General features: G+C 53.8%; 1 protein-coding gene across 1 annotated transcript in view; it reads right to left on the reverse strand.

The window, feature by feature from the left end:
• Positions 1 to 15,411, reverse strand: part of PTPRA (protein tyrosine phosphatase, receptor type, A) — a 106,024-nt gene that overhangs the window by 271 nt on the left and 90,342 nt on the right. Inside the window, exons 8-22 of the mRNA XM_009331859.1 lie at positions 14,735 to 14,871; positions 12,748 to 12,838; positions 12,177 to 12,253; positions 10,975 to 11,011; positions 9,385 to 9,482; positions 9,120 to 9,239; positions 7,982 to 8,148; positions 6,842 to 6,977; positions 5,931 to 6,080; positions 5,714 to 5,807; positions 4,224 to 4,300; positions 2,508 to 2,642; positions 1,712 to 1,837; positions 1,065 to 1,216; positions 609 to 744 (exon numbers count right to left, since the gene is read on the reverse strand). Of these exons, the coding sequence (XP_009330134.1) occupies positions 609 to 744; positions 1,065 to 1,216; positions 1,712 to 1,837; positions 2,508 to 2,642; positions 4,224 to 4,300; positions 5,714 to 5,807; positions 5,931 to 6,080; positions 6,842 to 6,977; positions 7,982 to 8,148; positions 9,120 to 9,239; positions 9,385 to 9,482; positions 10,975 to 11,011; positions 12,177 to 12,253; positions 12,748 to 12,838; positions 14,735 to 14,871 (1,733 nt within the window). The remainder of the gene's footprint in view (positions 1 to 608; positions 745 to 1,064; positions 1,217 to 1,711; positions 1,838 to 2,507; positions 2,643 to 4,223; positions 4,301 to 5,713; positions 5,808 to 5,930; positions 6,081 to 6,841; positions 6,978 to 7,981; positions 8,149 to 9,119; positions 9,240 to 9,384; positions 9,483 to 10,974; positions 11,012 to 12,176; positions 12,254 to 12,747; positions 12,839 to 14,734; positions 14,872 to 15,411) is intronic.

Here is a 15,411-nt window from a genome sequence, read left to right on the forward strand (position 1 = left end):
CGGACCGAGGGCAGGAACCGCATTCCCACCCGTGAGCGGGTCCCACCTCCTTTGTGACCCCAAAACTGGGCTGCCCACCCTCCTCGCTGGGCTGCCACCAGCAAAAGAAACTCTGCTTTCCCCTTCCTCCCCGAGGTCCTGTTTTGACCCCCAAAAGACTTCTTCTGAAATCCCTGAGCATCCTCGCAAACCACTGTGCCAGACCTCACCCCGTCCTGCCTGCTCCTCCCCTCCCTGCCACGCTGCCTGCCCAAGCCCCCGCCACGGCCGCTCCAGGACAGGTTGCCAGGCTCCCGGAGCCCATAAATACGTGGGATGCGGCTGAGGATGTCTCCAAGGAGGCTCCTCCAGCTCGTGTCAGTGCTCAAAAGGGGCTTGATGGCTTCAGACAAGGGGCTTGATGCCTTCAGCCAGCCAAGCTGCGCTCTTCCAGTTGTCCTAACAGGAGGAAGGGGAGATACCTCCTGACCCACCTCCACCCCTTGCTCTTTTGTGGAGAGAGAAAACCTTCAATCGAGGAAGTTTTTGCTCAACGTTGAGTCCCCAGCCCATTCCCGCTGAGGTCTGGGGTGGCAGGAGGAACGTGGGGTGTGCTCAGCTGCGCTTACCAGTGTCTGCACCATATGCGGCCTCTGTAGTCTTAAACTCTTCACCGTCTGAAAGACGTCAAGAATCCCTTCTGCCTTCACCCTTTCCAGGACAGTGCTCAGCGCACAGAAGGTGCCTGTTCTTCCTGCTCCGGCACTGGCAAAGAGAAACCAGAAGGTAAAGGAAACCATCTGTCCTGACCGTGTTGGCTTTGCTCAGGGGACAATCCATAGGGGAACCACCGGAGAACGGGAGGAACCAACGGTCCTGCCCCAGCCTCTCCTAGTTTAGCTAGGACCTGCTCTACGAGATCGAAGCCTCTTTGCTTAGCCGAGCAGGAAAACCCCGTACCACGTCTGCCCGGGCTGCTCCTGCTCAGCCCAAGTCTTCTGAAGGACCTTTGACCACCTCCAAAGCTTCCTGCAGAGCAGGTCCCCTTGGAGGGGTGGCCAACCCCTGCTCCACCCGGGCTTTACCTGCAGTGCACAGTGATCGGGTGGTTGCCAGACTGCTGCTGCTGCTTCTGCACAGCCGCGATGATGTTGATCATTCCCTTCCCATCCCCGGGGATCCCAACTTCTGGCCAGCCGTGGAAATGAAACTGCCGAATCTGTCGGCTCTTGTTTTCCTGGTGGAAGAGCACAGCTCAGGGTCAGTAGGTTGGTGGGAGACCTGTACCAAGAAACCCACCAGCTCAAGGCTTTGGGAAAACCACCTGCTCAGGAAAGCTGTCCGCTTGTGGAGGGGAGGCATTCCCGTGGCACGGAGCAGGGCAGGACGCAGGGAACGGGGAGGAAGAGGGAGGTTGGGTGGTGGGCACAGGCACACGGCAGAAGGAGGACGAGGGCTGCTTGGTGGCGGCAGGGCAGAGGGGCTGGATGACAAGAGCTCAGCAGGACAAGGAACCCCCAGGGGTGGGAGGTAAGCGTAGGGAAGAAGGTGGGATTGCAGGGGACAGACACTACTTTGGGATGACGGGGAGATGATGGAGCTGAAGATGCCAGAGGGAAGGTTCAGCACTTGCAAGAGGAACCGCAAAGCACCATAAACGCCAATGGGAGTTGATGACAGCCAAACCCAAGAGGACCTAGAGCTCTCCGCAGGGAGAAGGCCAGACTCTTACCCTGGTGTTCGTTACCAGCAGGTCCCGCACCGTATAGCTCTCGCACTCCTCCTCTTTTTTCAGCTCCACAGTGATGTCTCCATAGGACACTGAGCCATCAGACGGCCAGTACTGGGCACACTTCTCCTGAGAAAGCATTACAGGAGGAGACAGGGTGAAGACCCCATACTTTTCCTGTGGGCTTGAATGGAAGGAGTCTTCTCCTGCTGCTGGCAGCTGCCCAAAGCCAAGTGGGATCTCATAGAATCACAGAATGGTTTGGGTTGGAAGGGACCTTAAAGATCATCTAGTTCCAACCCCCCAGCCGTGGGCAGGGACGTCTTCAACTAGATCAGGTTGCTCAGAGCCCCGTTCAACCTGACCCGGAATGTTTCCAGGGATGGGGCATCACCACCTCTCTGGGCAACCTGTGCCAGTGCTTCACTACCCTCACAATGAAGAATTTCTTTCTAATATCTAACCTAAATCTACCCTCTTTCAGTTTAAAACTGTTACTCCTTGTCCTATCACTATCTCATGGGCTTGCTTCGGAGATGAGATGCCCAGAGGTGCTTTGAGAACTGAGGGTCCAGAGTTGGTTTATTGAACATCTCCCCACCCTGGGTCTACCAACATCTGGATTCTTTGCACTAGAAGTAGAGGCTGAAATATGTCTCCTGCATGGCTTTGCTAAAGAAAGGGTGAAAGAGCACCCAACGCGTGCGGCACTGGCAGTGCCGTGGCCATCGGGAGATTTTAAGGGGTCACACTGATCTATTTTGCTGGTGCTCCAGTGCAGCTATCCCCGGGCGCTTACCTGGCCTCTCTCCTCCAGCTCCGTTAGCATCACTATGGAGCAGGATTTCCACTCCCAGATCATCCTCCAGAAGTCCTCTATCGTGTGCTGCAGCGGTCCTTGGCTGGCGATATAAGAGTCCTTCTGGCGATAACCCTGCAATTTGAAAACGGGGTTAGCGGTGACTCGTCAGCGCTTGGACGCCAGGAGCAGCGGGAGGAACACTCTTGGACACAGTCAGGTTACCAAGCTCAGTGAATTTTTGGGAGGATCATGACCGTCCGTGTGAGTGACCACAGCCCGGGCAGAGAAACCTGCTCTCATGGTGGGCTACGTCCCCACGCATGGGCATTACCACACTGCCGCTCGGCAGCTGAGGTACCCTCAGCCAGCGCTTTACCGTGGTAAGACCTTTGTTTTTAAAGAAATGCAGCTCGAGGAGGATCATATCCTCTACACGTGCACGGCCTTGTCCATTTGGTGAAGAAAGATTTGGGTTTCCAGCACTCCTAAGCGATGTTGCAAAGTCTGAGCACCGTAGCAGAGCCTTGCCTAAGCTCCAACTACTTCAGGTATGATTTTTACTGGGGATTTTTGGAAAAAGTAAGCAAAACCAGGTGGAACTAGATGATCTTTAAGGTCCCTTCCAACCCAAACCATACTATGATCTATGATCTATGAAAACCAGTAGTAAGTCTGGTTGACTCTGGCTCTTCCACGACCACAAAGTGCTTCTGTTTCCAAAACCCCTCCGACGTTCCCCTGTGCCCTCGCTGCAGGCTGTGACTACAGATGCTTCATTATTTGGAGCTTGTCATTTAAGCAAAGTTCAGCAGAGGCAGGAAATTGAATCCTCCACAAAAATTGCTTATGTGACATTTAAGCTTTCTGATCTCGACGCAGAACAAGGCGGCTGCTCCCAGCTGCGTTGTGTCGGATGCTCACGCAGCCAAAGCAACCCACGGGGACCCAGCAAAGGAGATTTCAGGGAGCAATTAATTTGGGATGTTGTAACTGGGAATAAGCTAGTTTTGCTGGTTCAACCCATGGCAGCAATCTCCCTTTGGGGGAAAAAAAACCCCTGCCATTAGGAGATGAAAATAGGAATTGGGCTAGAAAAGAGCAGGGCTCTGTCACTTAGCCAGCGCTGGCATCACTGCACGAAGATAAATACTCATACGAGATGTCCCCCTGAAGTCAACAGCATTACTCACGAGGAAAGGATGTGCAATCACTTACCTCCTCCTCGGAGTGAGGAAAGCACTTAACCTCTCTGCCTCATCTCCTCCCGTCACCCAGACAGGTATAATGGGATTGACCTGCTTTTTCCCAAGGGTTTTGGGATCCGTGTATTGCTCCGTTACCTAATCTAGTGGATGTTTTCTGACCAAATGAACAGTGCCGTATAGCAATCATTTCCACGGCTACGTGCATCCGCTTCTCCAAAGCCATCATCAGAGCCCAGAGTTGCAGAAGTGAGACCAGGAACTGGAGGCTCTGCTCAAGCTCCAGCTCTCCTTTCCCACCATCCGTGGGTCACAAGGAAACTGTATATACAGAGGGGTTTCTTGGAGAAAGAAACCAGCACCATCCGGTGACACGAAGCAAAGTCAAGTGGAAAGAGCCTCACAAAACCCAGAGAAGAAGTGTTTCGGGACAAATACTTTCCATGGGAAGCAGCGTGAGGTAAAGAGCTTCCATTGGGAGAAGATGGAAAGAAGATTAAAGAAGACTCACGTCAATGAAGGATGCGTTTACGTAGTCTGTGTTCTCTTCACCTCTCTTCACTGGAATGATTACTCGGTTGAATTCATCTGAAGATGAACAGAAGAGAAATGATCTGAGTTTTGGGGAACACCTTCAAAGCACGACTCCTTGATAACCATGTCCCACCTTTAGTTGGGACATCACCAAGCTCTAGGTGAGAGGACAGAGATATGGGAAGGGGAGCCCTGTGTTTACAGCACCCATTTGGGACGAGGAGACTCAGTTCTGCTTTCTGCCATGCCCTGGTTTGGGGAAGGAGAAGGGGATGCTGAGGACTGAAGGAGCAGGACCTGTTCAACACAGGGACTCCCTTCTCCCTCGAGGCAGGTGGTCTCGGCAGCATAAACCTTCTGAGAAGAAAGTCACAGCAGGGACAGGGCAGAACGAAGAAAAGCCCTGGGGGCAGCGTTACATTTGGCCATGAAGAAACACCTGCCCTTGACTCTGCCCTGTCCCTTCATGCTGTCCCTGCTTGAGCAGGGGGTTGGAGCAGACGATCTCCAGAGGTCCCTTCCAACCTCAGCCAGTCTGTGACTCCACTACTGCAGGCACAAATGCCTCCGTCTCGACAGCTCCTGAGCACTCACAGAATCACAGAGCGGTTGAGGTGGGAAGGGACCTCTGGAGGTCATCTGGTCCAACCCCCTGCTCCAGCAGGGCCACCCAGAGCTGGTTGCCCAGGACCATCTGGCTGTTGAAGATCTCCAAGGATGGAGACCCCACAACCTCCCTGGGCAACCTGTGCCAGTGCTCGGTCACCCTCGCACTCAAAAAGTGTTTCCTGATGTTCAGGGGGACCCTCCTGTGTCTCCGTTTGTGCCCGTTGCCCCTTGTCCTGTCACTGGGCACCGCTGGAAGGAGCCTGGCTCCGTCCTCTTTGCTCCCTCCCCTCAGGTACTTGTAGACATTGGTGAGACCCCCCGCAGCCTCCTCTTCTCCAGGCTGAACTCGGCTCTCTCAGCCTTTCCTCACAGCAGAGATGCTCCAGTCCCTGAATCATCTTGGTGACCCTTCGCTGGGCTCTCTCCAGTATGTCCATGTCTCTCCTGTACTGGGGAGCCCAGCGCTGGACACAGCGCTCCAGGCGTGGCCTCACCGGTGCTGAGTGGAGGGGAAGGATCACCTCCCTCGACCTGCTGGCAATGCTCTGTCTAACGCAGCCCAGGACACCGCGGGCCCTCTTTGCTGCAAGGGCACGTTGCTGGCTCAAGGTCAACCTGGTGTCCACCAGGACCCCCAGGTCCTTTCCTGCCAAGCCGCTTTCCAGCTGGGTGGCCCCCAGCCCATACTGCTGCCGGGGGTTGTTCCTCCCCAGGGGCAGGACTTTGCACTTCTCCTCGTTGAACTTCACGGGGTCCCTGTTGGCCCATTTCTCCAGCCTGACTCCTGTCCCCACAACCACCCAAGCAGTCCCCTCACCCACCGGGCATGCTTTCCCCAGGCAGACAAACAAGTCTTACATGGAATTATCTGAAGCACCCTGTTCTTCTTCATGTTTGCCGGCAAGTTGCCCGTTCTCATCTTGTCGTTCTGAATTTTGATTGAAGTGAGCTTCTGCAGAGGAAGGAACGAAAGCAGTGGCAGCTTTCAGAGTCGCCCTGCGCCAGGCAAGCGCATGGTGGTCCCCGCAGCCCAGCACCGTCCGAGTGGATGCACCAGGACAAGAACCACGCTCACCTTGAACTCCTCTTCCAGCCCGTTGCTGCTGGTCCCTGGCACTTTGTTGTAGATCTTCTGGAGGTGGATCTCTAACGAGGTCACCTCCAGCTCCGTGTCACCGTAGAGATAGTGCTCCAGAAGTGCTTGGTATATAAACACATACTGCATCTGCAAGGGTTGCAGGGAGAAGCCATCAGCCTCCGCTCCACGCTCAGCGAGCACATCCCAGTGCCCGGGCACATGCTGGCAGCAAACCCACCACCCCACTGCCCACCTGTGCTCGCTGGGCACGTGGCACCCCTCCGAGACCCCAGAAAAGTGGTTAACAACCTTTCTCCTGTTGTACGGGGACCTTATTTGCTACGTGACACAAAGCTGACATGACACAAAACTTTCTCCAAGTATGGAGAAAAGGAGGCTGAGGGGAGACCTCATCGCTCTCTACAACTACCTGAAAGGAGGTTGTAGCGAGGTGGGGGTCGGTCTCTTCTCCCAAGTAACTGGCGAAAGGACGAGAGGAAACGGCCTCAAGTTGCGCCAGGGGAGGTTTAGATTGGACGTGAGGAAAAATGTCTTTACTGCAAGAGTGGTTAAACATTGGAACAGGCTGCCCAGGGAAGTGGTGGAGTCACCATCCCTGGAGGTGTTTAAAAGACGTGTAGATGTGGCGCTTAGGGACATGGTTTAGTGGTGGACTTGGCAGTGTTCGGTTAACGGTTGGACTCGATGATCTTAAGGGTCTTTTCCAACCTAAACAATTCTATGAAGGGGATTAAAAGGAGCAGGGCCCAGCAAAAGGCTCACTTGATGCAGCATCCTTCCAAAAGGAAGGATGATACTCGACCTGCACATAGGCTTCGCTGCAGGCTGGGTACCGAAATCTAACTCCAGCGAGCAAAGCCCAGACGAGTCCGCAGCAGCACACTTACATCTGTCTGTACCATCTGGCAGCGCTGAGCCCGGATCCGGCTCACAAAGCCGTAAACGTCCACCTTCCTCTCCGCATGCATCATGTCCAGCATGGCATCGATGACGATAAAAGTGCCCGTGCGTCCTACCCCGGCGCTGAAAGAGCAGAGGGGACAAGCGGTCAGTGCAGCAGTGTTGGCGTTGGGGTCCCTTGTAGAGCGGCCGGGAGCGAGCCAGATGCTTCCCAGCAGTGAGTAAATAGCAAAATCTGTTTTGGAGATGAGAGAGGTCCTCAGCCCGGTGTTCAGTGTCGCCTGGGTTTTGCCGAGAGATGCACACAGCATCTCCAGCAACCGCTGCGACCGGAGTGCATGAAGGCACAAAGCAGGGTGAGCCAAAGCAAAACCTGAGCCAGCTACGGCTTCCAGAGTCTTATGAGCTGCCTGTTCCTACCAGCTGCCTGCTGCTCCTTCCAGTCACCCTCCATCACGTGAAGGTGAGCCCACAGGGAAGCCTTGCTTCTGTGCTGGTAACTCAACCATTAAGGAGAAGAAGAAAGATGAGGCCAGCAGACGCTATGGAAAGACAAAGCTCTTTTGTCAGCTGCCTCCTGAGAAGAAAGCTGGAAAGATGGACTTGGGACGTTGCAAATGTGATCATCATCTCTGCTTTTAACCACGGGGCTTTCCCTCATTGAAACACGGACAGCCTCTGCGACTCTCCCAGGCTTGCTGTTGTGCCTGAAACCACTCCACGTGAGGTCAAACACCGTGGTCCCCGCTCCCAGGCATGCTGTCAGCTGAGTACTGCCTTCCCACAACAGGAGATGTTGCCCTCTCGTGCCCAGGGCAGTGGAGAGCCAAGGGAGATGCCACCAATGCCCAGCAGTGGTGCTTAGCTTGGCTCACTTGGCATCCAGCTCAACCCAAACGACCACTCAACACGAGTTGTAACACCATCACGTTGCTGATTCCAAGAAGTTCCTTCAATTCACATGCATTTTTTTGAATGTTCCCATGTGGAACATTCCCATTTAACATGGGAAAATTAAATAAAAATAATAAAAAAGGCCTGACTGGAAAAAATCCTTTTAGTATTAAATAGGAGGTGCTTTCCAAGTGACCCAGGAGAGGCAGAGGTCAGCCGTGACCAGGACGTACCTGCAGTGCACTACTATTGCTCCTGCGTATTGGGGATTACACGTCTTCACCTTCTTCAAGAACTTCAGCATCCCGATGGGGGTGAAGGGGACCCCGAAGTCAGGCCAGCTGGTGAAGTGGAACTGAGTCACCAGACGCTGAGGCTTCTTGTTCGTGACGTCGCCGACCTGAAGGGGAAACGTGTATTCAGATTAATGATAAATACTCAATTTCCCATCTTTCCCCAAAAGCAAGGGCAGAGGGGGAGCTACAGCCCCAAGGCTGAGCTGGAAGGCTTAAGCAGCACTAGCATCCACAAGCCAAAAGGGCACGGACCCAGGCTCCGGGGCCAAATTAGTCTCTAAAAGCATGGCATTTTAATCACCCAGCATCACATCCCGCATCCTAGGGGTGAGAGATGCTAGCCCAGCCTCGGCTGTGGCTCCGACCTGGCAGAAGCTGCTGTATTTCGTTCCCAGCGAGCTCAAAAAGAAGCTGCTGCTCTATCCTTTCCCACACCTCTGCCCACAGCATCCTCCTATTAAACCACCCACGTCCAGGCCATCAGAGTGAAGGGTGAGGCTCAGGAGAACCCCACTCAGGGTCCAGACAGGTTTTCAATCGCCAGCTCTTCCTTGCCTGTCTCCGAGAGCAGCAGGAAAACAAACAGAGCGACTAAAGCATCCAGACCCTCCTTGGAGGACGAGAAAACATAGCGACAGATGGGAAAGCAATCAAAACCAACGCATACGGCGCTGGATTTTGTCTCAGCTCGTGGGACAAATCTGATTATTTGCAGGTATTAAGTATCTGTGGGTGAGAGCAGGAACCGATACTGGTAACAGCAAGTGCTGGAGTATTACAGGACTGAATTTCAGCCTTGGCATCCATCAGCTTCCCTGCTCTCAGTGCAGCCACGCTGGTACCCACTGGGAACGGGCTCCCAGGTGTTTAAGGTGAGTAAATTCTTAATAGCTCTGGTTAAAAGTGGATGCTGGGGTCAGTTCATCCCAACTCTGCTCTCACGGCACCTCAGAGGAGTTGAGGAGCACGCCAGCGCCTGTTGGATGTCCAGCACGGAGAGGGGAGGGATGGGATGGGATGGGATGGGATGGGATGGGATGGGATGGGATGGGATGGGAAACACGAGCCCTGGCACCTGCTGGATGCAGAACTTCCGCACGGTGTAATCCACCAGGACGGTCACGTCCTCCACGGACACTCGGATGTTCCCGTACGTCCAGCAGCCCTGATCCGGCCAGTACTGAGCACACTTACACTGCAGGGAGAGAAAACAGGTGCAGATGAGCTCCGGTCCCTTGCAAGCCTGGGACCGGCTCCAAGACATGCCCATGGGCATGAGATGTGCCGGACTTGGACGAAGTTGGGTTCGATACCAGCCCATGAAGCCTTCTGGCACCTACCTCCTTCCTCTCTTTCAGGTTGGTCACCATGACAATTGTTGCTGTGTTTTGCTCCCAAATCATCCTCCAAAAATCGTTCACGGTTTCTTCCTTTGGTCCTAAGGGGAAGGTAAAAAGAAATGTGGTCTTTGGGATCAACCCCTCAAGCACCGAGACCGAAACCCAGTCTGTGAAGTCACACGTCGTGGATGATGCCACACATTTTTTGCCAATAGATGTCAGCACAGGAGGTGTTTTGGTGTCTGGGAATGTCGGCTAACCCAAGGAACAATCCTATCACACAAGAGCTTGGCTTTTTTGGATACATTTTATGATGAGGAATTCCATTTTCTGCCCAAAAAGGGGAAATCGGACAAATGGAGCATGGAAACGACTGGCCCAAGTTCACCCAGGGAAGCTGTGGCCGTCACAAGTAGCTCGCAGAAGTCCTGTCCCTGAGCCTTGTGCTTTAACCACGGGATCCCACTTCAATATAGCACAAGAATAGTTACCTGCCGCCTGCCAGACAAGGAGCTGACTCAGCCTAGACCTCCCCTGCCAAGCCCGAGGCTAAGGGCGAGCCAAGAGAATAGCAGAGCCAAAGCTTTACCCCAGCCTGGTATCGCTGACGGACCTGATCCAGCCTTCCTTTTCCAGCAAGAGCCAGGCAAACTGGCAGGTGATATCCTAACCCACTTGCAAGTCAAGAGCGGAAATGCAAAACACCTCCCACGGGCAGGTAACCCCCTTTTGCTGACAGGAACCCCCCTGCGAGTGGGCATCTTGGTTTTAGGGACACGTTTGGAGCGGTGCAAAGAAAGCAAGAGAGCCGGAGGGCTACGGATGGGGCATGCAAGCCGGTGATGCATTGGCTGGGGGCAACTGAGCTTGGGAAGACTCGTGATGCCTGTTGCTCTCAATAGCTAAATAGTGCTGCCTTCCTTCTGAAGACCACAGTGAAATTTCTCTCCAAGGGCACAAGCCTTGGGTGGTGAAACACTGTCCCAGGTTGCCCAGAGAGGTGGTGGATGCCCCATCCCTGGAAACGTTCAAGGTCAGGTTGGACGGGGCTCTGAGCAACCTGATCTAGTTGAAGATGTCCCTGCCCACGGCAGGGGGGTTGGAGTAGATGGCCTTGAGAGGTCCCTTCCAACCCAAACTAGTCTATGATTCTATGATTCTAAGCCTACGTTATTGTCTGCTGAGGTTTAAAAAGGAGCAGAAATGAAACCAGATCAGCATGGTGCTCTCCGTAATAACAGATCTGGGGAATTTAACTAAGCAGCTCACTGGCAATATTTCCAGAGATACCAACCACCTGCATCTGTGGGCCAGGGTGGAAGGACAAGGCTCAGGGCAGAAACGCTTGGACACCCTCCAGCAATTGGTATTGCACAGGCAGGGCTTCTCTTCCTCCCCCAACACATCCAGCACTGGCCTTTCACTGGGAAAACCATTTTGGGAACAAACTGTGGATCAGCCAAGCCTCCTTTTGACCAGGGAAGCTTTGCCAGGCGCTGTGCGGTGGGTAGACTGGCACAGCTTTGCAGAGCAGAAGGACCCCAGCCCGACCGCGACCAGACAGAGCTACAGGAATAACCGAGCGTTTACCTTGTGCAGCAATGAACTTGTTTTTCTCTTGGTACCCCTACAGAGAAAAGGAAAACAAATGAAAGACCTGTATTTTTCTAACACAAGAGTCATGAAGTGCAGCTACATCATTAATAAACAGAGACACCACCTGCTCTGTTGCTCACTCCCCCCTGTGCAGAGAAGGGGCTGCAGCCTCCGAGGGGAGAAACAGCTCCAACAGTGGGGCAGAAATAATGGAAAACCCCTGTGCAAAGGGCCCTTGCCTCAGAGCAACACTCCCCGCGCTCACGTAATGCAGGAACGACCCCGCTTGTTGGCACAAAGCACTAATGAAGTGGTACCCGACAGCCGTTCTGCTGGGATCAGACCCTGCATCCAGAGCATCACGTGAAAATCAGCATTAATCTCTGGAAGATGGGGCTGTCGAACTCATGGGGATTGATTTTGGGTATTTCCTAATGGATATTTATTTATTGGTGAAGAAAGGAAAAAGCTCTTTTGGGTCTTGCTTCTCTTCACGTGCCTCCATCTCTCTCAAAGTCTACTTCTTCACATTACCCTTCCAATTTATTTGAGCTCTATGGTGATAACCAGATAGGAACCATCTCCTCCTAGAAGCAGAGCAGGGCAATGTTGCTTCTATTTTAGCTGGGTTTCTTGATTTCTTTTTTATTCCCCTTCCCGTGTCCAGGCCTGCAAGCTGGGAAGTACCGATGATTAACCACCCACACCACTCATCAGTCATTAATCTGAAATCCCCAATTCCTGCAGGAATGGTTCCCAAAGCCCTTCCAAACCAGCCGGCTCGGATTTGCAGCACCCCAAGGGAGTGCAAGTGCTTCTCATTATTTTAGAAGCGGGGAAAAGAGAGGTGGGAAGAGATGGGACTATGGCAAAGCAGCTGAGCAAGGGCAGAGCTACAGCTAGAATTTGAGTTCCAGCTCTCAGCCTCTTCCTCCAACCACGTTTGCCTGGGCTCAAGGCGCGGAGCAAAGCACAGTGAGCTCTACTACGGCCACACAAAGGTTATGAGATCAAAACCCAGCCTAATTTATTGCTCCAGAGGAGCTGGGGAGATGTTAACGTAGGAGGTAGTCTCTTAACCATCCTCTCCCAGGCACAAGTCACACCCCATAAAGACCCCACGCTCCTGGTGGGACCCCGCACCGCCGGCCGGGGCGCAGCTGGTGGGGATTTCCCCTTCAAATCACAAAACTCACATTAATGAAGGAGGCGTTGATGTAGTCGGAGTCAGGAACTCCCTCGACAGGAGTCAGGTGAACCCTGGAATGATCATCTGGAGGAAAATTAAAACTTTGCATTAAAAACAACTCCCTCCATGTAGCTGATATCTGGCGTAGCGAGAAAGCCGGGTGTTGGAGTGGAGCCCAGTCTCGCTGGCTCCCCTGCACACACAAACACCTTTGTGCCCCCAAATTCTTCTTGCTTAAGCCTGGAGAGGTGCTAGACCTTGCCCAAGGAGGTTTTTCTTCGGCAGAGTGCACACATTTGAGGAAGCCCCCGAGGCAGCCCGCCGCCCCGCGCCGCCCAGCGAGAGCTGGCCATTTCGGCATTTCCCATCCATTTAATTTTCCATGGCCTCCCGGCCGCTGACGGCTCCAGGGAGCTCCTCCTAGTAGGTATCTAAAGCTAAAGCAGATGCAGCCACCCATCTGGGAGGCGAAATGAGCTCAACCATGTCCTTGCCCATCCCAAAAACAGGAACAGGGAGCCCTGGCAGCAGCACCATCTGTGTCCTCCCCCCTGGCCCCAACATGCTTTGATACCTACAGGGCAAAATGTTCACGTATCTGTTCTTCTCCTTGTTCTCCTCCTTGGAAGCAGCTTCACACGTGGCCTGTATGGGACACGCTGGGAGAGCCTGCAATGGCAGAAAAGGGCGTTTTCCATGATGTTCTTACTCACGGCACAGCAGTAACCACAACGCAACCGGCACATCGGCGCACGCCGCATCCGAGCATCCCATCGGAGGGTGGTCGCCCTTTGCTGGCCTCCAGGAGGTAGGTGAGCAGCAACCCCTTGTCCACCTGCCCCTTCGGACGTGTCCCCACCACCCACACCCCTCGCCTCCACCCCAGCACCAGCTCCTCATCCCCACCGAGCTGAAGGAGACCATTTAAATAGCCTGGGCTGGACCAGAGAGAGCAAATCCTTTCCGAAACGTGATATCTGGAATCTCAGGACCCACGAACACGAGGTGGCAGCAAAGCCTCCGACACCAAACCCGCCAGCCCAGGGATCAATGAGCTCATTTCTGCCCACAGAGGCTCCTGCTGAGATTTCCTCTCTTAACGGTGATGCTAACCCGATTAACCCCCCTGTGACAAGCCCCCATCGCCCGAGCACACCCAGCGATGGGAAGGAGCACCCATGCAGGGAGTTATTCTCCATCCAGCGGCACTGGGGACCTGCGGGTTGGGGGGGTGCTGGGGTCGAAGGCGATGCTGTGCCGGTCACAGCAGCCGGGTTTCACGCTCGAGCAGAGGAGGTGCTTCCCCAGCACCGTTATTCCGCATCCTCTTTGAATAGCGAAGGGGATGAGAAGGTATGGGAGGGATTCACCATCCCTTCCAGCTGACAGGACAGACGTGCTTTGGCAACGGAAGCCTTCAAGGCAATCGAGTATTTATAACCTGACCCCCCCCTCCCCGGGCATTCATTGCACCTATTTAGTTTCATCGAAGCATGGCCAGGAAGGGTATCAAGTTGTGCAACAGCTGGAGGAAGTCGAGTGGCTTTTTTTTATCTTCTCATCGTCCTCATATTGCCATATCACGCCTTGGACCTAAGGTTTTATGTATTTGCAGGTGACGCCTTTGCAGTGCAGACAACCAGATCAACAGTGGATTTTCTTTCTTTAATTAGGCTGATGGAGAGTCCCGATAGTTCACCATCTCCTACGTTACATGCTGTGATACTCCAGCCAGTTATTTAACTTTGTCCCCTACCTCATTACTCCTCTGCCCGTTTTTGTATTGCCAAGGTGAAACAGGTTTATCGTCACAAGAAGTTGCAGAGCTCAGCAACGTCAGGGAGAGGTTGTAGCCATCTCCGAAGAGACGCTCCAGCATCGTGGGATAACCACAATACCTGAATTATTACTCACTGTTGAAGGCCAACTGTTGTCCTATGAATTGCCATCATTCTGTTTCAGGGTTAACAGCTCATTGAAACAGAAGGGGCAATTTCCATTTCTCTGTCAGAGCTCTTGCTTTGGCTGTTTGTGGATTTAAGCCGTGAGGATTGGGAGGAGGGAGGCAGCGCCTGGGAGGAAAGCAGCAGGCAGGGAAGCTCTGGAAGACCCCCAGACATCCAGGACACTTCCTGAACCCAGAAAAATGCAACCCCGTAGTGCCGCTTGCCAGAAAACCTCTGCTTTCTGTAGTGAATGTGAGGGGTAGCGGCTCACCCACCATCACAGCAGTTTTAGGACCAAAATCAGTCCTCCCACCTTGCAGCCCTTTGAGAAACCCCTGAGGACGGGGCAGACCATCATTCCCTCCATAAAGCTACCAGGTACGCTCTTCCGAAGCACGGCATCCAGCACCGGCACCGTTATTTCATTGACTCAATTACCCCCTGGGTTGATGTGCCGTCCCCAAGCTAGGTACCACTGCACACTGCAGCTCCTCCCTGACGTACCAGCTGTTTTGTCCCTGCTCTACAAAGTGAGACCAGATTTTCCCCCGCTGTGCATCATAAGCCCGACGCTGAGAGCAGCCTGCGGGATTTAAGGGCAAGAAGCAAAGGAACTCACGTTGAACTCCTCCCGAAAGAGCTTGTTGTCATCTGCCATCCGGCGGTTGATCTCCTCTTCCAGCTTATCGACGGGCAGAGGAGGATATTTACGGTTGGTGCTGGGGGAGCGGGCGAGCAGTGGCATGCTCTGAGGCTCTGCAATGACACGCATGCATCAGAGGCGCCCACCCAGCCGCCCCCCCGTGCCCAGCACTCATCCATGCCCAGGTGGGCACAGGGACCTCACACACTCGGGGCTGTCCACTTTTAGGGCCACCTCGCATCCTCACTGTCCCATATTTTTGTAGAATCATGGCATGGTTTGGGTTGGTAGCAACCTTAAAGATCATCTAGTTCCAACCACCCTTTCATGGGCAGGGACACCTTCCACTAGACCAGGTTGCTCAAAGCCCCATCCAACCTCGCCTTGAACGCTTCCTGGCCTTTTGTTCTTCCTACGGAGAGTGCACAAAAATTTGGGGATGCTACAATAAGCGAAACTCTTTCAGCACCCTGTGGCTGAGTGTTACACTGTTGTAGAGGCAGGATAGGGCGATGAGGACCAAGTCTAACAGCCCCATGCAGCGCTACAGGCTTGGGGAAGAGTGGCTGGAAAGCCGCCTGGCGGAAAAGGACCTGGGGGTGCTGGTCGACAGCCGGCTGAACATGAGCCGGCAGTGTGCCCAGGCGGCCAAG

The sequence above is a fragment of the Pygoscelis adeliae genome, unplaced genomic scaffold, assembly GCF_000699105.1.
Source record: "Pygoscelis adeliae isolate BGI_AS28 unplaced genomic scaffold, ASM69910v1 Scaffold209, whole genome shotgun sequence".
NCBI classification, from domain to species: domain Eukaryota; kingdom Metazoa; phylum Chordata; class Aves; order Sphenisciformes; family Spheniscidae; genus Pygoscelis; species Pygoscelis adeliae.